Source organism: Mus caroli, unplaced genomic scaffold (genome assembly GCF_978045245.1).
Source record: "Mus caroli unplaced genomic scaffold, Mus_caroli_1 scaffold_9, whole genome shotgun sequence".
NCBI lineage: Eukaryota > Metazoa > Chordata > Mammalia > Rodentia > Muridae > Mus > Mus caroli.
The window spans coordinates 10433201-10458216 of NW_028227264.1; the positions used below are offsets into that span (position 1 = coordinate 10433201).

The 25016-nt window shown below is 41.3% G+C and overlaps 1 protein-coding gene across 6 annotated transcripts in view; it reads right to left on the bottom strand.

Moving 5' to 3' along the window:
• The window catches only part of Phactr2 (phosphatase and actin regulator 2), a 283559-nt gene that overhangs the window by 82281 nt on the left and 176262 nt on the right, over positions 1–25016 (bottom strand). For all 6 annotated transcript variants that reach the window (XM_029482383.2, XM_085842653.1, XM_029482382.2 and 3 more), the window contains exon 2: positions 14871–15038. In XM_029482383.2, the coding sequence (XP_029338243.1) occupies positions 14871–15038 (168 nt within the window). The remainder of the gene's footprint in view (positions 1–14870; positions 15039–25016) is intronic.

Genomic DNA, 25016 nt, shown 5'->3' on the forward strand with positions numbered 1-25016 from the left:
GCAAAACAAAATTCCATCAAGGATATCTTTAGACTATAAGTAAGCTGATTCTAAATTGTAAATGAGAAGGCAAGGAAAGTAGACTAGTTAAAATAATTCCACAATGAAGAATGAAGCTGGAGAAACCACACTAACTAATTTTCAGATGCAAGAGATACAGTAACAAAGAAAGCCTGGTATTTGTGAAGGAGCAGACACATAGATTAGGAGAACAGAACAGCCAGTCCAGAAATAGAACCACATATGTGGCCAATTAACTTTGCAAAGGTGCAAAAACAAGTCAATGTGGAGATAAGCCTTTCCAGTAAGGATTGCTGCGAGTCCCTCTGAGACATCCAAGAGAGAAAGAGAGAGAGAGAGATGGCGCACCACCAGACTGGAGAACTTTTGATCTATAAAAGGCCCCATTAAAAAACCAAGAGGCAAGCTGAGGGCTGGGAGGAAGTGACCAAACAATACCAGACACGGGCAATGCACCTAGAAAATATAGTCTTACAACGCAGCTGAGAGAAAACAAATAGAGCCATGAAAATGAAGACTAAAACTGACCTTTTCTCAAAGAGAATTTTTGAAAAAATTGAATGGAAAAAATAGATTATTTCAGCAAACAGAACTGAAACGACTAAATCAAACCTCACACTGAACATGAATATTAATCCCAAACTGTCTTAAATATGCACAATATAAAATTATAAAAGCTTTACAGGGCACATAACAAGATATTTTTGTGACTTAAATTGAAGCCTACAGAGTTTGAGCCCACAAGTTGAAGACAACTCTGAGCAAGGCAACCAGGTCTCATTTCAAACATGAAGAAGGACAACTTTTAGAAAATAGGAGTAGCAGCCACAAGACAGGACAGAGTTGTTGACTAGGTAGACCTTCAGTTCTGCAAGACGAGATGTCGAATACCTGGTTCCACAATCACCTAAAAGTACCTGAGGTGACGCGTGGCACATTTAAGAATAGTTGACATAGTTAATTTGATCATCAGTACATGGCACTCTTCACTTTGTAGCCCAGGCTGGCCTACAGCTTTACGGAAACATTCCTCATTCTCCCTTCGAAGGATCACGGGCGAGCATTACCACGCCCAGTGATAGGGGAGTTTTTTCCACTATAACTAAAAATAAAAGCAACATCAAAGTGTGACAATGATGTGGAGCTGTTTTACACTGCTGGCATACATGGAACACTCTGGAAAAGGCTGGCTATTGCCATTCTTACATATTCCCTCCCAACAAGCGAAAATTCTTACTCACTGAAACCTTCCTAAGAGTTTTATAGTAGCTTTAGTTGTACTTACTCCCAGCTGGAACCGACTACTGGCTAAGCAAATCATAGAATGAGATCCTATACTGACATACCACTTAGCAACCAAAAGAATGATAGACATCTGTAGGATGTGCCTATCAGTTGCCAAAGAGGGCTGCCCATCCCATTAGTACTGAATGACAGTGCCCTTTGCTTTGCTTTGCTTTCATGTTTCATTTTAATTTTTAAGGTTAGTTTACAAAGAAGTATGTTTCTGCATGGCATGCTCACAATGCACTGCTCCTATCTCTTCTTCTTCTCCCTTACTGGCCTCTCTCATGCCTCCTCCCCAACTCCAACTGCCCCCAGGCTTCTCCAGTGAGTCTCCCTCTTTCAGTGTCCTATTGCATGCATTCCATTATTCTCTGTATTTCAGACATCCATTAAGATATCCACTGCCACAAACCACAACACACACACACACACACACACACACACACACACTCATATATATAAAGTCTAAAATTTAGGTCCCCCACATGAAAGAAGATGTGTAGTATTTTTGCCTTTCCAGGTCTGGTGTTCTTCTCTACAGCTTCGAGTTTCTTTACCCACTGATCTACTGATGGGTGTGCAGGCCAGTTCCACTTACTGACTGCGGTACACAGTGTATCTAGACACATGCATGTGCGCGTCTTTGTGATGTGCTGCCTTAGACCTTTCCCCGAGACCCGCGCCGATAAGTCCCACTTAGTCTTATTTTGAGGCTTGTTTATGAGGCTCCTCCATATATATTTCCGTAGTGGCCCAGGAGTCTATCTTCTCATAATCATTGACTAAATACACTTCTTTTTCCCACAGCCTTGTTTTTTGTTTGTTTGTTTTTTGTTTTTGTTTTTTTTTAAATTAGGTATTTTCCTCATTTACATTTCCAATGCTATCCCAAAAGTCCCCCATACCCTCCCACCCACTCCCCTACCCACCCACTCCCACTTTTTGGCCCTGGAGTTCCCCTGTACTGGGGCATATAAAGTTTGCAAGTCCAATGGGCCTCTCTGTCCAGTGACGGCCAACTAGGCCATCTTTTGATACATATGCAGCTAGAGTCAAGAGCTCCAGGGTACTGGTTAGTTCATAATGTTGTTGCACCTACAGGGTTGCAGATCCCTTTAGCTCCTTGGGTATTTTCTCTAGCTCCTCCATTGGGGGCTCTGTGATCTATCCAATAGCTGACTGTGAGCATCCACTTATGTGTTTGCTAGGCCCCGGCATAGTCTCACAAGAGACAGCTATATCAGGGTCCTTTCTGCAAAATCTTCCTAATGTATGCAATGGTGTCAGGGTTTGGAAGCTGATTATGGGATGGATCCCTGGATATGGCAGTTTATAGATGGCCCATCCTTTCGTCTCAGCACCAAACTTTGTCTCTGTAACTCCTTCCATGGGTGTTTTGTTCCCAATTCTAAGAAGAGGCACAGTGTCCACACTTTGGTTTTCGTTCTTCTTGAGTTTCATGTATTTTGCAAATTGTATCTTATATCTTGGGTATCCTAAGTTTTTGGATATTAATCCACTTATCAGTGAGTACATATTGTGTGGGTTCTTTTGTGATTGGGTTACCTCACTCAGGATAATGCCCTCCAGGTCCATCCATTTGCCTAGGAATTTCATAAATTAATTCTTTTTAATAGCTGAGTAGTACTCCATTGTGTAAATGTACCATATTTTTTGTATCCATTCCTCTGTTGAGGGGCATCTGGGTTCTTTCTAGCTTCTGGCTATTATAAATAAGGCTTCTATGAACATAGTGGAGCATGTGTCCTACTTACCGGTTGGGACATCTTCTGGATATATACCTAGGAGAGGTATTGCTGGATCCTCCGGTAGTACCATGTCCAATTTTCTAGAAACCGCCAGAATGATTTCCAGAGTGGTTGTACAAGCTTGCAATCCCAGCAACAATGGAGGAGCGTTCCTCTTTCTCCACATCCTCGCCAGCATCTGCTGTCACCTGAATTTTTCATCTTGGCCATTCTAACTCGTGTGAGGTGGAATCTCAGGCTTGTTTTGATTTGCATTTCCCTGATGATTAAGGATGCTGAACATTTTTAAAGGTGTTTCTCATCCATTCGGTATTCCTCAGGTGAAAATTCTTTGTTTAGCTCTGAGCCCCATTTTTAAATGGGGTTACTTGATTTTCTGGAGTCCACCTTCTTGAGTTCTTTATATATATTGGATATTAGTCCTCTATCTGATTTAGGATAGGTAAAGATCCTTTCCCAATCTGTTGGTGGCCTTTTTGTCTTATTGACTGTGTCTTTTGCCTTACAGAAGCTTTGCAGTTTCATGAGGTCCCATTTGTCAATTTTTGATCTTACAGCACAAGCCATTGCTGTTCTATTCAGGAATTTTTCCCCTGTGCCCATCTCTTCTAGGCTTTTGCCCACTTTCTCCTCTATAAGTTTCAGTGTCTCTGGTTTTATGTGGAGTTCCTTGATCCACTTAGATTTGACCTTAGTACAAGGAGATAGGAATGGATCGATTCGCATTCTTCTATATGATAACCACCAGTTGTGCCAGCACCATTTGTTGAAATTGCTGTCTTTTTTCCACTGGATGGTTTTAGCTCCCTTGTCGAAGATCAAGTGACCATAGGTGTGTGGTTCATTTCTGGGTCTTCAATTCTATCCCATTGGTCTACTTTTCTGTTGCTATACCATTACCATGCCGTTTTTATCACAATTGCTCTGTAGTAAAGCTTTAGGCCAGGCATGGTGATTACACCAGAGGTTCTTTTATCCTTGAGAAGAATTTTTGCTATCCTAGGTTTTTTGTTATTCCAGATGAATTTGAAGATTGCTCTTTTTTATTCGTTGAAGAATTGAGTTGGAATTTTGATGGGGATTGCATTGAATCTGTAGATTGCTTTTGGCAAGATGACCATTTTTACAATGTCGATCCTGCCAATCCATGAGCATGGGAGATCTTTCCATCTTCTGAGATCTTCTTTAATTTCTTTCTTCAGAGACTTGAAGTTCTTATCATACAGATCTTTCACTTCCTTAGACCACGCCAAGGTATTTTACATTATTCGGGACTATTGAGAAGGGTGTTGTTTCCCTAATTTCTTTCTCAGCCTGTTTATTCTTTGTGTACAGAAAGGCCATTGACTTGTTTGAGTTAATTTTATATCCAGCTACTTCACTGAAGCTGTTTATTAGGTTTAGGAGTTCTCTGGTGGAATTTTTAGGGTCACTTATATATACTATCATATCATCTGCAAAAAGTGATATTTTGACTTCTTCTTTTCCAATTTGTATCCCCTTGATCTCCTTTTGTTGTCGAATTGCTCTGGCTAGGACTTCAAGTACAATGTTGAATAGGTAGGGAGAAAGTGGGCAGCCTTGTCTAGTCCCTGATTTAAGTGGGATTGCTTCCAGATTCTCACCATGACTTTGATGTTGGCTACTGGTTTGCTGTAGATTGCTTTTATCATGGTTAGGTATGGGCCTTGAATTCCTGATCTTTCCAAGACTTTTATCATGAATGGGTGTTGGATTTTGTCAAATGCTTTCTCCGCATCTAACGAGATGACCATGTGGTTTTTGTCTTTGAGTTTGTTTATATATTGGATTACGTTGATGGATTTCTGTATATTAAACCATCCCAGCATCCCTGGAATAAAACCTACTTGGTCAGGATGGATGATTGTTTTAATGTGTTCTTGGATTCGGTTAGCGAGAATTTTATTGAGTATTTTTGCATCGATATTCATAAGGGAAATTGGTCTGAAGTTCTCTATCTTTGTTGGATCTTTCTGTGGTTTACGTATCAGTGTAATTGTGGCTTCATAGAATGAGTTGGGTAGAATACCTTCTACTTCTATTTTGTGGAATAGTTTGTGCAGAACTAAAATTACATCTTCTTTGAAGGTCTGATAGAACTCTGCACTAAATCCATCTGGTCCTGAGCTTTTTTTGGTTGGGAGACTATTAATGACTGCTTCCGTTTCTTTAGGGGATATGGGAGTGTTTAGATCATTAACTTGATCCTGGCTTAACTTTGGTACCTGGTATCTGTCTAGAAATTTGTCCATTTCATCCAGGTTTTCCAGTTTTGTTGAGTATAGCTTTTTGTAGAAGGATCTGATGTTGTTTTGGATTTCTTCAGGAACTGTTGTTATGTCTCCCTTTTCATTTCTGATTTTGTTAATTAGGATGTTGTCCCTGTGCCCTCTAGTGAGTCTAGCTAAGGGTTTATCTATCTTGTTGATTTTCTCAAAGAACCAACTCCGCGTTTGGTTAATTCTTTGAATAGTTCTTCTTGTTTCCACTTGGTTGATTTCACCCCTGAGTTTGATTATTTCCTGCCGTCTACTCCTCTTGTGTGAATTTTCTTCTTTTTTTTCTAGAGCTTTTAGATGTGTTGTCAAGCTGGTAGTGTGTACTTTCTCCAGTTTCTTTTTGTAGGCACTCAGAGCTATGAATTTCCCTCTTAGAAATGCTTTCATTGTGTCCCATAGGTTTGGGTATGTTGTGGCTTCATTTTCATTAAACTCTAAAAAGTCTTTAATTTCTTTCTTTATTCCTTCCTTGACCAAGGTATCATTGAGAAGAGTGTTGTTCATTTTCCACGTGAATGTTGGCTTTCCATTATTTTTGTTGTTATTGAAGATCAGCCTTAGTCCATGGTGGTCTGATAGGATGCATGGGACGATTTCAATATTTTTGTATTTGTTGAGACCTGTTTTGTGACCAATTATATGGTCAGTTTTGGAGAAGGTACCATGAGGTGCTGAGAAGAAGGTATATCCTTTTGTTTTAGGATAAAATGTTCTGTAGCTATCTGTTAAGTCCATTTGTTTCATCCCTTCTGTTAGTTTCACTGTGTCCCTGTTTAGTTTCTGTTTCTATGATCTGTCCATTGATGAAAGTGGTGTGTTGAACTCTCCCACTATTATTGTGTGAGGTGCAATATGTGCTTTGAGCTTTACTAAAGTTTCTTTAATGAATGTGGCTGCCCTTGCATTTGGAGCATAGATATTCAGAATTGAGAGTTCCTCTTGGAGGATTTTACCTTTGATGAGTATGAAGTGTCCCTCCTTGTCTTTTTTGATGACTTTGGGTTGGAAGTCGATTTTATTCGATATTAGAATGGCTACTCCAGCTTGTTTCTTCAGACCATTTGCTTAGAAAATTGTTTTCTAGCCTTTCACTCTGGGTAGTGTCTGTTTTTTATCCCTGAGATGGGTTTCCTGTAAGCAGCAAAATGTTGGGTCCTGTTTGTGTAGCCAGTCTGTTAGTCTATGTCTTTTTATTGGGGAATTGAGTCCATTGATATTAAGAGATATCAAGGAAAAGTAATTGTTGCGTCCTATTATTTTCGTTTTTATAGTTGGCATTCTGTTCTTGTGGCTCTCTTCTTTTTGGTTTGTTGAGGGATTATTACTTTCTTGCTTTTTCTAGGGTGTGGTTTCTGTCCTTGTTTTGGTTTTTTTCTCTTATCCTTTGAAGGGCTGGATTTGTAGAAAGATAATGTGTGAATTTGGTTTTGTCGTGGAATACTTTGGTTTCTCCATCTATGGTAATTGAGAGTTTGGCTGGGTATAGTATCCTGGGCTGGCATTTGTGTTCTCTTAGTGTCTGTATAACATCTGTCCAGGATCTTCTGGCTTTCATAGTCTCTGGTGAAAAGTCTGGTGTAATTCTGATAGGCCTGCCTTTATATGTTACTTGACCTTTCTCCCTTACTGCTTTTAATATTCTATCTTTATTTAGTGCATTTGTTGTTTTGATTATTATGTGTCAGGAGGAATTTCTTTTCTGGTCCAGTCTATTTGGAGTTCTGTAGGCTTATTGTATGTTCATGGGCATCTCTTTCTTTAGGTTTGGGAAGTTTTCTTTTATAATTTTGTTGAAGATATTTGCTGGTCCTTTAATTTGAAAACCTTCATTCTCATCTACTCCTATTATCCGTAGGTTTGGTCTTCTCATTGTGTCTTGTATTTCCTGGATGTTTTGAGTTAGGATCTTTTTGCATTTTGTATTTTCTTTGATTGTTGTGCCGATGTTCTCTATGGCTTCTTCTGCACCTGAGATTCTCTCTTCCATCTCTTGAATTCTGTTGCTGATGCTTGCATCTATGGTTCCAGATTTCTTTCCTAGGCTTTCTATCTCCAGCGTTGCCTCAGTTTGGGTTTTCTTTATTGTGTCTACTTCCCTTTTTTTGGTCTTGGATGGTTTTATTCAATTTCACCACCTGTTTGGTCGTGTTTTCTTGCAATTCTTTAAGGGATTTTTGTGCTTTCTCTTTAAGGTCTTCTACCTGTTTAGCAGTGTTCTCTTGTATTTCTTTAAGTGAGTTATTAAAGTCCTTCTTGATGTCCTCAACCATCATCATGAGATATGCTTTTAAATCTGGGTCTAGCTTTTCAGGTGTGTTGGGGTTCTCAGGACTAGATGGGGTGGGAGTGCTATGTTCTGATGATGGTGAATGGTCTTGGTCTCTGTTAGTAAAATTCTTACGTTTGCCTTTCACCATCTGGTAACCTCTGGAGTTAGTTGTTGTAGTTGTTTCTGGTTAGATCTTGTTCCTCAGGTGTTTATGTTAGCCTCTAACAGCAGACCTGGAAGACTAGCTCTCTCCCGAGTTTCAGTGTTCAGAGTACTCTCTGCAAGTAAGCTCTCCTCTTGCAGGGAAGGTGCCCAGATATCTGGTGTTCGAACCTGCCTCTTGGCAGAAGTTGTGATCCACTCACAGAGGTCTTAAGATCCTGTGGAGGGTCCTGTGTATACCTTGCAGGTGTTCACAGACTCTGCGCCCAAACTACCCCAGTGCTGGCGGGGACCAGAGGGGACTTGTGCCTCTGATCAGGCCGGGTTTTCTGCTTCCCTAATTAATGCAGTCTCAGGTTCCTTGCGATTGGATTGGAGCAGCAGCTGTTTTCCACTCACCAGAGGTGTTAAGATCCCGTGGCAGGTCTTGTGGGTAGCTTGCGGGTGTCAGCAGACTCTGCGCCCAAGCTACCTCGGTGCTGGTAGGGACCAGAAGGGCACCTTGTTTTCTTGATAGCCATTCTGATTGAGTAAGATGGAATTGTAAAGCGGTTTTCATTTGCATTTTCCTGATGACTAAGGATGTTGAGCATCTTCCAAATATTTTACTGGCCATTTGCATCCTGGCTTTTGAGGACTGTTTCTATAGTTCATTAGCTAGTCTATAACTTTTAGCTATAAACATTGTGTTTTGGATGTTAGACTCCTGTTGTTCTTTATATATCTTAGCTACTAATCCCTGGCTGCTATGTAGGCAGCAAGAATGTTTTCTCTCTATTCTGCAGGCTGCCTCTTCACTCTGGTGATTGTTTCCTGCTCTGTGTAGATGCTTCTTACTGTCCTGTGGTCCCATTTGTCAATTCTTGAGATTATTTCCTATGCCACTGGAGTATGCTCAGAAAACCCTTGCCTCTTCCTGTGTATCTTGAAGTGTTTTCGTGCTTTGCCTGTTCTACTCTAGCAGTCTCCAATGTTCAGATTTTATAATGAAACCTTTACTCCATTATGAATTGACTGTTGTGCAGGGGAGGAGATACTGATGTAATCTTTTGTCTCACATATGGAAATCCAGTTTCCCAGTGCCTGCTGAGGCCAGAGGAGGGCTCCGAATCCTTTGATGCTGGAGTTACAGGTGGTTGTCAGCCACCTGCTGTGATGCTGGAGACAGAACTCCAATTCTCTGTAAGTTGCAGGAGCAGTACCTGTCACTACCTTTGAGTTGTGTCTTTAGCCTCCACTATCATAATTTTCGTTCAGGTATTGTGATACTTAAAGCATTGCTCTTTCTGCTAGGGATTGTTTTAGTTATTTGGGGCCTTTTCTGATTTTGTATGAATTTTAGGATTTTTGTGAAGAATGCATTAATGCTATTCTTTTAAAAGCCAGAGTGAATCTCAATAAAGAACTGACCCATGTTAGTCAAAGTGTAGTGGGGAAGGTTAAATTACACACAAAAGGCAGAATAGGGAACACCTGGGCTGTGGAGCAGGGAGCTGACACTGATTCAGCCTAACTTTGAAAGTGGTTGGGCAAAGCTATTCCTATATTAAAAAAAAATCTTAGCATTGTACCACAGACAGACCAACCGACAGTCAGACAGACAGAAGGCAGACAGATACAGACACAGACACGTCTTTTGTTTTCATTTGCTTTTGAACAACCTCTTTGGAAAGTGACTGACAATGATTATTGTCAAGAACCTTTGCACATCTGTGCTCCGAAAAGCCACACTGCAATTGATTCTAAGATCTCAGAGACCAACACGGTTGTGGCCACAGGGATTAAATAGCTCTTCCTGTGGACTCAAGGTTCATTGAGCTGTTCAGCAGCAGAGCGGCAAAGTAGAAAAAAACATTACTGAATCAGGCAAAATACCATGTGTTTCCTAGAAGGTTATGAGTTTGATATCAGTGTCCAGGAGAAAACCCGTTTCTAAGGGCAACTCACAGGGAAATGTTTCTAAAAGAGGCTGCCCAAATCATTCCCTATAACTGACTTGGAGATCATTGAAGGAGCCTTTTGGCTATGACTGCTACATCCCCCATCCCAAATCCAATCCATCTATAGATACTTCTCATTAAAAGGCAAAGTCGAGAAATGCTGCCCTTTGCTCTGAACTGAAAAAGATGAACGTCATCTAGGAGCAGAAAACTAATGTGAATAAGTAATGCTGAAGAGAGATGCTCAGAGATGAAAGGGGATTCAAACTACAGTCTTGACCCTGATGGGAGAGAGAGGCCCCAGGGAGGAAGAGAGCTCAGACACAGTTCCTGTGACATGTGCAACGGGTGATAGACACAGATGGAGAGGAGACAGGCATCCCAGAGACATCACCCAGATCTCACTAGACACAGTACTGGCCACAGATGCGGTAACTACTTGGTGACTGAGTGTCATGCACTGTGGATGTTCAACTGTTGGAGATGGTGATGTTTAGGATGAATGAGAGTCATGTGCTAACACCACTGGTGCTGGAAGGGTGTGTATGTGATCCCTAATTCACGTGATGACTCACAGGATTCCTTGTGGGGCTTTTCTGCCCAGTGGCCTCTCCTTGACCCATCCATTCCAAATTATGGTCTCCCTCTCACATTCCTCTTCCAATCCTTTGCCGTACTTTTCTCTGCTCACTTTCTGATATTCTACACACTTACTTGAGTGTACTTTCCACCTCCTACCCTACTAGCCTATAACACAAAAGAAAAGTACTTCAGTCTCGGTGTCACCCCCATACCACCATGGTCTGTACCAGTGCCAGGCATAGCAGAGACGAAATTGCTAAGTGACCCTTCCTCGAAACAACAACAAGTCCTGCCTGAGGAACTTTCTGGTTACTGTGTGCCCATTGCTGGGTTTTCTGCAATTGGGAAACAGGGCAGATTCTGTTTTGCTCTTCCAATATGGTATGGAGACAACGGCACATCTACTTCCTTAGTGGAATACGAGAATTTAAGAATCAAAAAGCTTTCAGAGACTTATACATGAGAGCAAGCCTTAACAAGCCCCATCTCAGAGAAATCCGTTTGCTTCATCCTTCTCTGAAGATATGGAAAATAATCCCAGGCAGCAATATTATGCTTCCATGGTTACGGACAATATTATGCTTTTCTAGGAGCAAACATAATTTTGATCCTTGCCAGCCATGTTTCTGAACATGCACTGCTGCAATCAGGCCAGCCAGGCAGAACCGAAGTAATTTACTCAGACCAAATCCATCTTATAGGAAAAGCAAGCCAGTGAGGCAACCCGAGTGTTAGTGACACCTATGAGGGCTGATCTTTCCTGATCTGGGCAGAAAGTTACCTTACAGGGATACAATGTAATGGAACTTGTTGAGTGGGCTGGGTGCTGGCTGCAGGGCCTTTTGCTGCCAGACTCCTATTTCCATAGCGGGCTGAGTGTCCTGGGCCAAGACTCCTGACTAGTAGAAGTGGGTAATTCATCGCCTGGACTTCATAAGTTGCTCTCATGACTCAGTGAGTCAATCTGAATGGAGTTCTCAGAGCAGAATGTGGTCTATAACAACCATCAATGAAAACTGTTATTATTGTTCAGGACTGTGGTGCACTTTCAGTGACTTCAACTTTTTGCCAGATGGCTCTTTGCAAGTTAGTTGGATTCCTAGAATGCTGTAGCTTATGATGACTCTATCTAAAAATCTCAACAGGCATGCCTTTGCCATTACTAAGAGCACGCACACACCACAGTCCTCATGGAGATAAAGCCTTGATTTCCCTTATCTAGGAGCACAGGATAAAAGTCAGGAGAGAAGATCTCTCTCTCTCTCTCTCTCTCTCTCTCTCTCTCTCTCTCTCTCTCTCTCTCTTTCTGTGTGTGTGTGTGTGTGTGTGTGTGTGTGTAGAGGTCAGGAGCACACAGTGCTTTCAAACATTTCCTCCAGGAGTTTCCTGTGTCTCCTTGTGTCACTGAGCTATCCCTGATCTAGAGATAGGTGTTGAGTGTGGGAGGTCGTGAAAGTGGCAGGTGCCACCTGTTTTCAAAAGTCTTGGCTTTGATGGTAACATTACACAAAAGTTGAAGGAATAACTGTTCACATAGAGGCCTTGCTTGCATGTCTAACCTCGGGGAGACACAAACAAGTTGAAAAATCCAAGGACTGGGGATACAACTTAGCGGCAGAGAGGTTGTCTAGCATGTGGATGACCTGCTTTCAATCCCTAGCACTGAGCGAAATAAAAAAAGGAACAAAGATGCAGAGGCGATACTTGTATCCCTTTCCCCAAAACAAAAAGAAAACATGGAAACAATTAGAAAGGAAAAAATATAAATGAAATTCTGAATACTAAAGCCAGGGAAGAGAGACAGGCTTGACCAGTTACTTTTCTCTGAAGAAATTCACTGATTTTTTTCCCACTCTCAGGCAGCATAGACCATCCTGCTGGACTACACACAGCCTAGATCACATTTCTTGGTTGTTTTCATTTTTTCTGTTCCATCTTTTTTCAACATGAAAATGAAAACTGGCCCTCCGTTTTACACACACATACACACACACAGTGTCTGGTCAATGACTCTACCACTGAGGTCTACTCTTAGCCCCTTTGGTTTGCTTAAGCTTCATGGATACTTTCTTCAGGTCTTAACAGAAATTAAAGCCTTAAAATAAACATGCAAATACACTGAGACTATTTCATAATTCAAATACATAACAAGGAAAGAGGAGGAAGACATCCTCTGTACATGCCCTCTCTAAGAAGGGGCATGCTAGTAGCTCCAGATCTACATAATGGGCAACAGAGATAATTGAGAGCCTCTCATCTCCTCTCAGCATCTTAATGTTGTAGTCCAGAGACTTGCTCCCATCTTGAGTAACCATGGCAACTTGCAGAGCCAGATTCTACCAGTGCTTGGGGAAACATGAGAGGAGCACTTTGGAAGGGCAACCTGGTTCCATCCACTCTTGAAAAACAGGGATAATAAGATGCCTAGCCAGGAACTGTAACACCACGGGTCTTCTGAATGCCAAGTACAGAATCAGGAAGGAAAACACCCAAGAATCCAGCTCATCTAATTCCTTGGATTTTAACAAAACAAAACAAAGAATAAACAAACAAACAAAAAATGAGGCTCAGAGGGTGTCTGGCTTGACCAGGATCATCTAGTGTTTGGTAGGAAGGAAATCACTTACTGGTCCTCACTCAGCAGAGTCCACCATCTCCCACTGGTTTCTAATCCAGGAAGCCCCTAGACATGGTAAAGTTCTCAGTATCCACCACCCCTCAATCCAAGTCTCCATCATTTTCTACATTTTATTGCTATGCTACAAAGAAGAACAATAAACTAATGAGCCTACTGTCTACAAACGTCAGCTCCCAACAATCTTTTTTCTTCTGAGATTTTACAACATCCCTCTTCCAAGACAATTCTAAAAGTATTCTCAGGCGTCATTTTTGTTCATTAGACAGCAAGTACTCAACTTTTCTACCTGGGAGTGCCGCAGAGACACTTGTCTCCAGGGAGCTCTGCTTTCCTTGATGCACACATTTGTGCTGTGTCTGGTATTTTCTATTCTGTTTCACAGCACAAGGACACAGGGGTGGTCTTACTTAGGCCTGTAAGATCTGCTCCATGATCCTGCACACTTGCTGATGTTTGCAGACTAGTGTAGTGAGAAATTTTGATAAATAGTTTCGAACGGTTATCATGGAGAAAGCTGGACTTACATCAAGAGATAAAAGTCTTTTGTCCTTAAACGAAATTCCATGGACACCCAGAATTTGATTAGATTGAGCTTAGAATTAAAACCAATTTCCCCCACAAGTCCATATGTAAAGTACGAACCAATGAAATTCTTTTGATTGATTTTTTTTCTCATACAGGGTCTCATTCTTTATATATACATATATAATTTTATATGCATTATTGCAAGAGTATCAGATCCGCTGGAATTGGTGTGTTACACACAGATGTTAGCTGCCGTGTGGGTCCTAGAAATTGAACCTATGTCCTCTGGAAGAACAGCCAGTGCTCCTAACCTCTGAGCCATCTCTCTACTCCTTTAATTCATTCTTCTACTTTGGTATAGGGTCTTGTTATACCGCCCAGGCTGGCCTCTGCTCACAGTCCTCCTGCCTCATCCACTGATGGGTTGGGGTGCATGATGACATGCCCAGTACAATGTGATTTTTGATGTTCAAAAAAAATCAAAAAAGTAATGACAATGGAATAATCTCCCATCATCTTTCCTAAGAGAGAGAGAGACTATTGGTTTGTTCTAAAGACACAATGGGAATTTAAAATTAAATGTCAACACTCCGTTTTGTCCAGTCATTTAAATCTTGTCTCTGGAAAAAGTACAACAAAGAATACTTTTTTTAAAAAGTTCTGAGCCGGGGCTGGTGAGATGGCTCAGTGGGTAAGAGCACCTGACTGCTCTTCCGAAGGTCCGGAGTTCAAATTCCAGCAACCATATGGTGGCTCACAACCATCTGTAGCAATATCTGACTCCCTCTTCTGGAGTGTCTGAAGACAACTACAGTGTACTTACATATAATAAATAAATAAATCTTAAAAAAAAAAAGTTCTGAGCCAGGCATGGAGGCACATGCCTTTAATCCTAGCAGTTAAGAGGTGAACTCAGAAGGCTCAGGAGTTCAAGGCCAGCCATGGAGTGAGTTCAGGGTCAGCCAATAACAAGGTTCTGTTCAAAGAAATTTATGGTTTTAATTAACAGATATGTCTATATTAGCAGCAATAGGTAGACAGCACACAAGTCTCTATATGAAAAAGCTGGTGTTTGTTGCCTCGATACCCACAGACACCACCCCCACCCCCAACCTTCTACTTCACCTCCTCCTTTTTCACGTGTCATGATCTATATGAATTTTTTAAAAATGTATTTTAGTGTAAGGCTACATTAGAAAACCTAAGTCGGAACAAAACCAGGGACAGAACTGTTAGATTGTTTTATCCTTAAGTGAAGTAATTTCATATTAAGTGCAAATACATATTCTTTCAGGAAAAAAATCACATAAATTACACAATTCACCTAGTTCAAAGCATTAACCATTTATCATTTTGCAACTGTGAGAGTGACCGTACCTGCTGAGGTTTCTCTAAATTTGTCACTGGTCTTCTTTTTCCTCCATTTCCAAGGCTTGAAGATTTTCCCAATGGTGGAGAGTTTCCCCTTTCTCTTGAAGGGAGGTGTCTGGGAACCTGCTGGGGGGCCATCTGAGTTTGCTATGGAGGCTTTGTCTAGTCCATCAACTGTATAAAGAAAAATCAAGTTAGAGACAAGCTGCAATGAAAGTCTGAAACTGCACTATCTGTCTCTTCTTGGACTGTTAAGAGCAACTTTCCTGACTCTTTGGAATCTCACATAAAGTCTGTTTTGTCCCATTCTGCAGCTGGTAGGACTCCCTTGATATCAATCAGGGAATCAATCAATCATGAGTTATAGTTCCCCTGGGCAATCATTTTTGGGAAACAGAAAAGGAACAAGAGACTTACATAATAGTTAGGGCCAGACAAATAAAGAGCCATGAACCCCAGCTGAGACCATCTGCAACAATACAGCAATGTGTCGTGGTGTCCCTGCAAGAGGATGCTCCTCCACAGCTAGTCTGGTATTCTCAGCAAGGACTTCACAGTCATGGTGCTGGGAAAACCATGGTTTCCCTTCACAAAGTAAAGTGTGGGGCCAGGAAGCTAAAATCTATTTTTATGCTAGCACTATTGTGTGCTTCTGTTAGAGCAAACTTTCAGTCCCAAATAAACTGGTAGCTATCGTTAACAATGGAACTCTGTGGGAAACATGGGCACAGCATGTGACAAAACATTATCTTCATATGCCTTCAGTATTTTATCACTCAGAAAGAAAAAATAAAAACATACTCTTCCATTGCTTCACACTAAGCTCCAAACAGAAAGGACATAACAACGACCTACATCATCCCAACTCCGAATTTTAGCGGCAAAAACAATGCCACTAAATGAGACGATGACAAATGATGGCTTTACTCAGTCTGTTTATAAAATGGGTATTTGGACAAATGTACAATCAGTTCAAATCAATAAAACCTTAAGCTTTGAATCCAGGTGGCAAAGGAGTTCGGGTCTTTCATCTTCTCTCAAGTTTTGGAAACTTCCATAATAAAATATTAAGGAGGAAAATAAATACAGATAGAATTTTTATAGCCAAGACTTCCCCCGAGTGCAAGATTGAATGGACCCTCTTCCTGTTACTTTTGATATAACCATGGCATAAACCCATGTACAAACGAATGTACAAAGAACCTGAGTTCATTTCAGAAACTCCATGCTGGAAAGGGCGCATGGAAGAGAGAATGCACTGCGTGCTTTCATTTTTATCAAAATTTCAAATAGGCAAAAGGTATTAGTGACAAACAAACAAACAAACAAAGAAGAAAAATGAAAATCAGTAGAATTAACTGGAGAGACAGAAAACTGGGAGAGACAGAATTTATCCCAATATTGGATGGATTATAAAAAACTGGTTACAATCTTTATGATTTTTTTCACATTTCACTTTATGTAAAATTAACCTTAGAAAACTCATAGAATGAAGTCTGATTGATACGTGAGCTGAAGTGATTACAGGTGAATTGTGATGATATCCATCAAAGACAAATAAATGGATAGATGGTGTGGTGGTTTGACAGGTTTGGTCTGCCATAGATTCATGTGTTTGGCCCATGGAGAGTGGCATGATTAGGAGGTGTGGCCTTGTTGGATAAAGTATGTCACTGTCTGTCAGGGTGGTCTTTGGGGTCTCCTCCTATGCTCAGTCTCCACCCAGTGTGGAAGAGAGCCTCCTCCTGGCTTCCTGTGGATCAAGGTGTAAAACTCTCAGCTCCTCCTGCACCATGTCTGCCTGTACACGGCCATGCTTCTCACCATGATGATAATGGACTGAACCTCTGAACCTGTAAGCCAGCCCCAATGAAATGTTGTCCTTGTACGAGTTGCCTTGGGAAACCCTAACTAAGGCAGATGAGATGAATTGACGAGTAAATACCCAACCCCAGCCAAATGCTCAGTTATTGAAGCTCGGTGGTAAAGATGTGAGGCCTATGATGAAATGTTTTTATCCTCTTTGTAGTTTTGAAATTTTTCATAATAAAAACTATCGGGGGAAGGGTCAGGAATAAGAAAAATTTAAAGCAAGCAGTTCTACTTCAAGGGAGATATTTTCACTCCTATTCCTTTTCTTAAGTATAACTTGAAAAACAACTGCAACCCTGCATACCACTGATTTTGAAGAAGATGTGAAGTAGAGAGAAAGCAGACCACCTTAAGATCTCAGGACTGCCCCACAAACAGGTCGCTGTGGGGACTTTGGCTACATCTCTCACTTTAATAACTGGAGAAGTTAACAAACCAGATAGACCAGTTGGCATGGACCAAAAAGACTCAACCAAAGCCTGATCTTTTGAGCTACCAGACAGGGGCGGGAAAAACAACCTGGGAAGACAGAAAAGCTTAGACCACAACTATTGTGCTCTGGCCAAACCCCACAAAGGAAACTGTGATCATACATGCCAGCAAAAGCTAAATGCAAGAGGAGCGAGGCTCTCACACTCAGGAGCCTCCAGCAAGGAGCCCAATACGTCTGCCAGAGCTGTGCTAACAGAAGGCAAAATAAGAAGACCTTCATGCCTGCTACCCCACAATGCCAGTGGAGACCATGTGTGGAGCCTAGACACTTGCCCCGTACAGCAACTGGAGTTGTGTCAAAGTCTGTCCACTGGGAATTCTACCCCTGTTGGGTACTAATGAGGACCTTCATATATAGGGTGTCAACAAGAACTTGGATTTCCACCTCTATGCATGAGTGGCAAGCTGGCACTCATTGCATGCTTGCACAAGTGTTAGATGAAGTCAATGGGAGCAGAAGGTTTAAATAAGATGTGGAATCTCATGACATAATACACAAAAAGTTCAAATTTTGGTTAAAAAAAATCCCCTGACATATGAAGAGCCAAGAAAATTCCAAACTGAATGAACGACGTCAATCAATAGTTACAACATGTAGACAGCTGAATCTACATGCATTTTCCTTCCAATTACATACGGCAAGTCCCACTCTTCTCTCTTACGCTGTCTACTCTGATCCCAGGTGCCACCTAGGCAGGGGTATCACAGGCTTCTGTAAGTGGTCCTAACCCTACTTGCAGCCAGACCCCTACAGAAGGAGACACGGGGATGGGAGCCTGTACCCTAAGTCAAAGGGATGCCCCAGCAGAGAAGTAAAACCTTCCCTTCTATTCCCGTTCAGCTGCCGACTGTGAGCTACAGGACAAGCCACCAAGGAAGCAAGAGTGTGCTTTCTCTTCCTCATGAGTCTTGATATTGAAATCTCATAGAAAAGATGGATTTTGAACAACTGGATGTTGTAAAATACAGAAGAGCTGACTCATGCAGACAGAGGAACTAAGGTTTCCATCTGAAATTCATCTCTGTAGCTACAGACCAACACCAAGTTTGTTCTTACTTTCTTGCACTGGAGAGGGAACATCACCATGCAGACTGCAAACCTGGTTCTTTCACACACCATAAAGATTGGAATTTCCATCCCTACCTGCGAAGCTCAGTCTATTTTAAACTTGTAACTAAAAATAAACAAAAAGTAAAAAAAAAATGCAGCAACTTCCTGGATGACATAGTTTCATAGGTGGAGCAATATGGTTGATGAATTAAAAAAAAAAAAACAAAAAAACAAAAAGCAACAACAACAAAAACCCAAAACTGACTGTGTTAAATCTGTGACTGCATAAGGAATGAATGACACCATCTTCTCTCTTGCACCTTCAGTTCTATCTTACTCTCAGGTACTAAAGGCAGAGGCCAGTGCCAGCAGACACAGGGATGTGTGCACATGTGTGAGTCTGCACATGCACATGTATCCCCCTGGCAGAATGAATCTACTTGTTTTTATAACTGATAGACTCTTACTTAAAATCACCCTTGCTGTCAGAGATTGTATCGTGGCCCAGTTGGCCAAATGCCATTGTGATTCTCTTAAAGCATGGTGGAGCAGTGAAGGATGGGCAGAATAAATCTTCTCCAGACACCTAGCAACTGGGAGCACCACTGATATTTCTATGCTTCTTCTTTTGAACAAACTTATCATTAAAGATCCCTTAGAAAGTTTGTGTAAACTCTTCCATCTAAGCCCAACAGACCTTGCATTTACACATGGGGGAGGGCTACATCCCATCTAGCTGTTTTCAATGGTAATCTTCACAAGCTTTCCTGTTCTTTTTCTTTACTCTTCTTATGTAGAAGAAACCTGGTCTATGTAGACCAAGCTGGCCTTGAACTCATAAGCCTTTTCTGCTGGCCTCCTAAGTGCTGGGATTGCAGGAGTAGATCACATGCAACAAAGATCCGCTTTCCTGTTCATCATTACCTGCTGGCTCATAATTGACACTTACATTTTTAAATGTAGCGCACTCTGAAATGCAGTCTTGTCCTCCCTGAACATGGGGATTTTGCACATGAGCTATTTCCTGGCGAAGTAAGCCCATTCCACTAAGCTTCCTCACATCACCACTGGGAAGGCTTCAAAGAGCACACACAGATTTTATTTTAAATTAAACAGAAACTCTAGCAACCTTAGCACCACTATGACCATATACCTCCAAAAATAAACGAAGCTACATAATTACTACATTAAAATTGTGAACTTTGCTGTTCTTTCCTCTGAGACCTAAGAACAGACAGGGCTTCTTAGACAAGGCCAACTATTTAGTGCAAGAGTTTATAGGTCTTTAAAAAACAATATTTAGTGTTTTATGATATGTCAGACACCCATTTTCCACACACACAATCATTTCAGTCACTGAGAAAATGAGGCACAGTATTCCATTCATAAATCTAGTAACTGAAAGGTCACTCAGAAAAGAGCCCCAGTGAAAGATCTCCTGGTGCTGACTGGGGGCAAGCTGGCAGCCACCTTGAGAAAAAGTAGTTGAAAAGGACGGCCTCAACTTTCTCTAAATACCCCTAAGTACTTGCAGGTGAAGTTGAATGCACTTATAAAATCCAATAATACCAGACAGATCATATATGGTATTTACATTTTGCTAAGCCCACATTTTGAGGAAGCTAAAAAGCAAAAACAAAAATAAGCAAACTGAACTTTATTTCCTTAAAATATGGCTTCAGAGACATCTTTCCTTTTGCGCATACATGTCTGACCATTCAATCATTATGATTATATTAAAATTATCATGATAGAGTTTTACCATGATTTTTTTGTGTTCCCATTTCACTTCTACCACTCACCTTTACAGTCACAGAACACTCAGTAAGAAAACACAAGCATAGTGCAGAAAGTAGTTTGAAGTCTACCTCCCCCAATTACAAAGCACATAGGGAAGATTTAACTACACCCCTCCATTTAAATGAAGCAATGGCATGTGCCATCATCCATGAGGACAGACATACAGAACCAAGTGGACCTAAAAATCACCGTCTATGGATGCTACAAGCGATCCACGATGACAATGTAGAGGGGAGCCAGTAGGCCATCCTTGTGGGCCATCCTTGTGGGCTATCCTTGGCCTTCTTCTCATTTAATCACACCTTACACTAGTTTGAACCAAATTTCTTCCATTCTTTGGAAGTAACATGAATGGCCAATGAAGAAGAGGAAAAGAATCAACTATAGGACACCCAATTTGGGCACAGGTTAGAAATCTCTGTATGTATATGGTGAGATGCTACACAAGTGGATGGCTGATGGTGGAAGTTACAGATAGTGAAGTGGGAATCTAGAATGTTCTACATGACACCAATGACAGTTGGGACATGACTGTATAAACTCGAGTTTTGCAAGATAGGAAGACAGGAAGTAGATTATCAGCATGAACATACACACTGCCAGGCACATATGCTCTTTCTTGGTTTCTGATAGTGTTCTTCAAAAAGGGAATCAAAAAGTCCATTCTGTACAGAAATGGACACTTCCAGGGTTGGGACACAGAATTATTGATTAGCCCTTATCATCTTATATTGCTAGGATGTAAGGGGATACTCTAAACAAACTGAACAGTAGATGTCAGAGAAACATGGGCAGGAACTCAAAGGATAAGCAAAGTCAAATGTTTGAACAATTTGGGGTAAACTAAATAATATAGTACTAACTTATAACCAAAAATCTAAAATAAATATCTATGGGTCCATATTTACACAAGTAAATATTAAATAAATAAATTTGGGACAAAAGGAATCTGTACAGATGAGTTCTGATAATTTGTAGAAGGGGCTTACCTTCCCATGCCTTAAATGCTAACACAGTGCAATTCCTTCTGGAGAGCAGAAGTGCGGAAGATGATGAAGTCGGTCATCACTAACTTCATAATAAAGGGCACAGAATCACCTCACCCAAGGTGACCAAGGTCATTGTCATCTGTGATAGATTGTGTTTACTGTAGCATCCTTCATGTGTTGTGATCCATCTGGATCTTCAAAACCCACAAGCCAGGGACATTACAAGAAACTGTCAGAAAAGGCTGAGTTGAGGGACATGTCTAATATACCAGACTGATGGCACCTCAGACCAACAAGGTAATTAAAAACAAACGGAGTGTGAGTAACTGAAGTGGGAGGCCATGACATGGGTCCTTAGTGAGATCCTTCATCAAACACAGTGACATCAAGGAAACACTGCTGAGATTCTAATAAATTGTAGCTTGTAAGAAGGTGCCACTGTCTGTCCTTTGGTTGTAATAAGTTTATCACATACACAAGAGACTAAGAGCAAGAGAAAATAAATACAGTAGTGTATGAGAATACGACTATCTTTCCACATTTTCTGTAAATCTAGAGCTATTCTTTTATTTTAAATAATACATGTCCGTGTGTGTATGTTCCAATGTGTGTGGCTGTGCTCACCCATGCCCCAGCTCACAGATCTAAGGTGGACACTGGGTGCCTGGCTCTAGCTATCTCTGTCTTATTCCCTTGAGCCAGGGTCCTTCCCTGAACTTAGGGCTAGGCTGAGAGCCAGCATGCCTCAGTGGTCCTCCTGTCTCTGCTCAGCACAGCGCTCGGGTTCCGGGCACAAACCATCAAGTCCCCTTTTTATGTGAGTGCTGGAGGTTCAAACCCAGGTCCTGATGCTTATGTAACAAGCACGCTTGCCCACAGGTTCCCAAATCCAGAACTATTATAAAAGAAAGTCATATATATATATGGGTTTTTGAGACAGGGTTTCTCTGTATAGCCCTGGCTGTCCTGGAACTCACTTTGTAGACCAGGCTGGCCTTGAACTCAGAAATCCGCCTGCCTCTGCCTCCCAACTGCTGGGATTAAAGGCGTGTGCCACCACCGCCTGGCTTGACAAGTCATATTTTAATGTATCATAGCCACCAACGAGGTAAATAAACAGAGATCTGTATTTTTAGGGTCCTTTCTGCTCTAAGAGGCGTGGAGGAGTACATGAAAGGTTTCTGCCCCCTGGATTTTGGGGAGATAACATTTCCAGTTCTCCATCTTCCTTCCCTTTCCTAACACTTTCCTTTTCCAGTATTTTGGCATTGGGGGGTTTTTAAAGACCGCCATTCTGCTATTTCCGCATGCTTTAGCACACGACTTACTCAGATTCAGTGGTAGTCAACATTTTCTATAAGAGTGGAGAGTGGGGTTACTGTCCACACCACATTAGCAAGGACTTAGTCACTGTTAAGGAGAGGCCAGGCACAGAGGGGAGATTCCAAACTCATCCCCCAACACACATGTGTGCACGCATCCATGTAAGGAGAGTTGTCACGTACAGCTGATACAGAGTGACACATTCAGGATACAATGATTCCCTGTCCTTCATTTTTAAGTCACTGAGGTCATTTTAACGATAAAATTTTGACACTCAAAAGCCAATTCAAAGGGCTGAAATTTATTCTGTAATAACGGAGCGTCCTCATTTCCCATGATGAGAGAAGCATTGGACAATGAGGGAAAAGAAACTACAAGGTTCACGCTTCTGTCCCCAGGCTCCTAAGAAGCAGAGAGCATGAGCTATCCATTCATTGGACCACATTGGGTTCTTTTGCTCTCCCAACAGCCAGAAGTATTAATTTAGTAATAACAGAATGCATAATGTCTCATATTTCTTGAGCACTTACTATTTGCCACAAACTCAGCAAAGTGCTTTGCCTGCACTAATTTGGGCTAATTTCACAACAGGGTGAGAGACAGGTATTGAAAGAGGGCGTTATTTCTGCAATTAAATAGTGAGAGAGCCATGGAGACTGAGAACCTAACTTGGGATCGGGCATTCAGTGTACACATGTTTATATTCATAAAGACAAAGATTAAAAATATATTGAGTAAGTAATATAAAAGTTATCCTACTGCAGTAACACAAGAGTTAAATGTCGGAGTTAGGGTTTTTAGTCATAGCCACCTGTTTCTAGCACTAGTAATCCCAACCAGTTTCTTACAAGGCTGGCTTCAACTCAATGCTATATACCTGGAAAATCCAGGGAGATCACAGAGCCAGTGGGACCGACTGGCTTCTTGCTCTGAAATCGCTCACACTCTGCTGAGGAAGCAGACATAGCCAGTGGGCCATGCAAACCAAAACCAAAAGTCAACTGGACTCATGTGAGGGAGGAAGGAACTCTAGCTGAGTGTGCTGGGAGTGTTTCGCAGGAAGGACTGTGACCTGGGGTCAGATGAGAGAATTAAGAAGGGAACAAGTACCTTGCAGGGAGTGAGTCCAGGATGGTTGAGCTTTTTGTAGCTTCTTGCTCACAATAGACACATAAAATATATTTATGGGAAAATATGAACAACTTATAAGGTCATGTTTTTGACCATGTGAAATGATCAAATATGAAGAGTTCAAAGAGAAACAGGAGTGTTTTGAACGTCACATAAATGGCAGATGCAAAGTGTCAGTCATCTGATTCCTCGTCAGGGAACTTCCCTTCCACCAGGCTGTCTGCATTGGCGTACCTGAGCATATCCAGGGAGCCAGAAGCATCTCCTGGTATCTCTAAAGCAGCCAACTGTAAACCAGAAAGCAAAGCAGGCTTTGCACAACCAGGTCAGCCAATAAATCTCGGTTACTGTTCTGGATTTTGATCATGAAATCAGGATGGTGAACTGTAAGCCAGAGAGAAGAGATCTGGATCCCAGACCAATTCAGCTACTTGAACAGCAGCCCCATGACCTTGAGTGAGGACCCCGATTTTTCAACCCTGTAAATCAGGATACTGGGCTAAGTGATCTCACAGTGACTCTCCAACTACTCAGGGTTCTCTTGGTTCTCCACTCGTATTGGCTGAGTCACACTGAAGATTAGTGCTGAGTGCCGCATGGATACTGCTCATCATCCATCACTACAGAACAGGAAATAGGTCCTATTTACATTGTTCCATTTAGTCCAAGAGGAAGGGGTAGCCCAGAAAAATCAGGTAACTTGTCTAAGGTCCTAGGGCTGATGAGACAGAGCTCTGGTCCGCCTCCACAACGCCCTTTACATAAAACAGGAAGAGAGTGCTGTTGTGGGTGAGAGTAAATCTCTGTTTCAAAAGAATATAAGATATAAATGCAGAGAGTGAATCATGCCCTGCTTTTGCCCTCAGCTACCTGCTTGGATTTGTCCAGAGTTGGAGAAGGTATTGTTTTGATCTCTCAAACAATGTCTCATGCCATCACAGTTCATTTACATTTGTGGTAGGCACAGTGTAGTGTTAATTTAATAGATAATTTTTCTCCTCGTTTTCCATTGAGTGTACTCATTTCATTGTACAGAGAATTGTTATTTACCATAAAATTAGTTCTCAAAATTCAAAAGTATCAATTTTTAAACTTAAAAAAACAAAAAACAAAAAACAGAAGCGGCCATTCCTTCTGAATTCCCAAAGGAAAATGCTACTAAAGATTTCCATCTGCCCGTTAAGCACTGACAGAAAATTCCAGAGTTTAAACTTGTGGCCCAAAGTGTAGGATAGTCTGTTTGTGCAGCTGTGTGACATCCTGATTCACTGACATGCACAGTATCCCCTAGACTTGCTACAGGGTATTTTACAGATTAAATAAAGTCATTCATGTATGGGGATTAATGGAATTCTGATTGAGTGGGCAAAGGGTCATTTTGTGAATGGAAAAAAATCAACTTTAATAAAAACACAAAGTATTTTAATTTTTGAAAACCATTACAACCATGATAAGCAAAGGTTTCTTTACCAACAGATGAGGGGTTGGTATAGG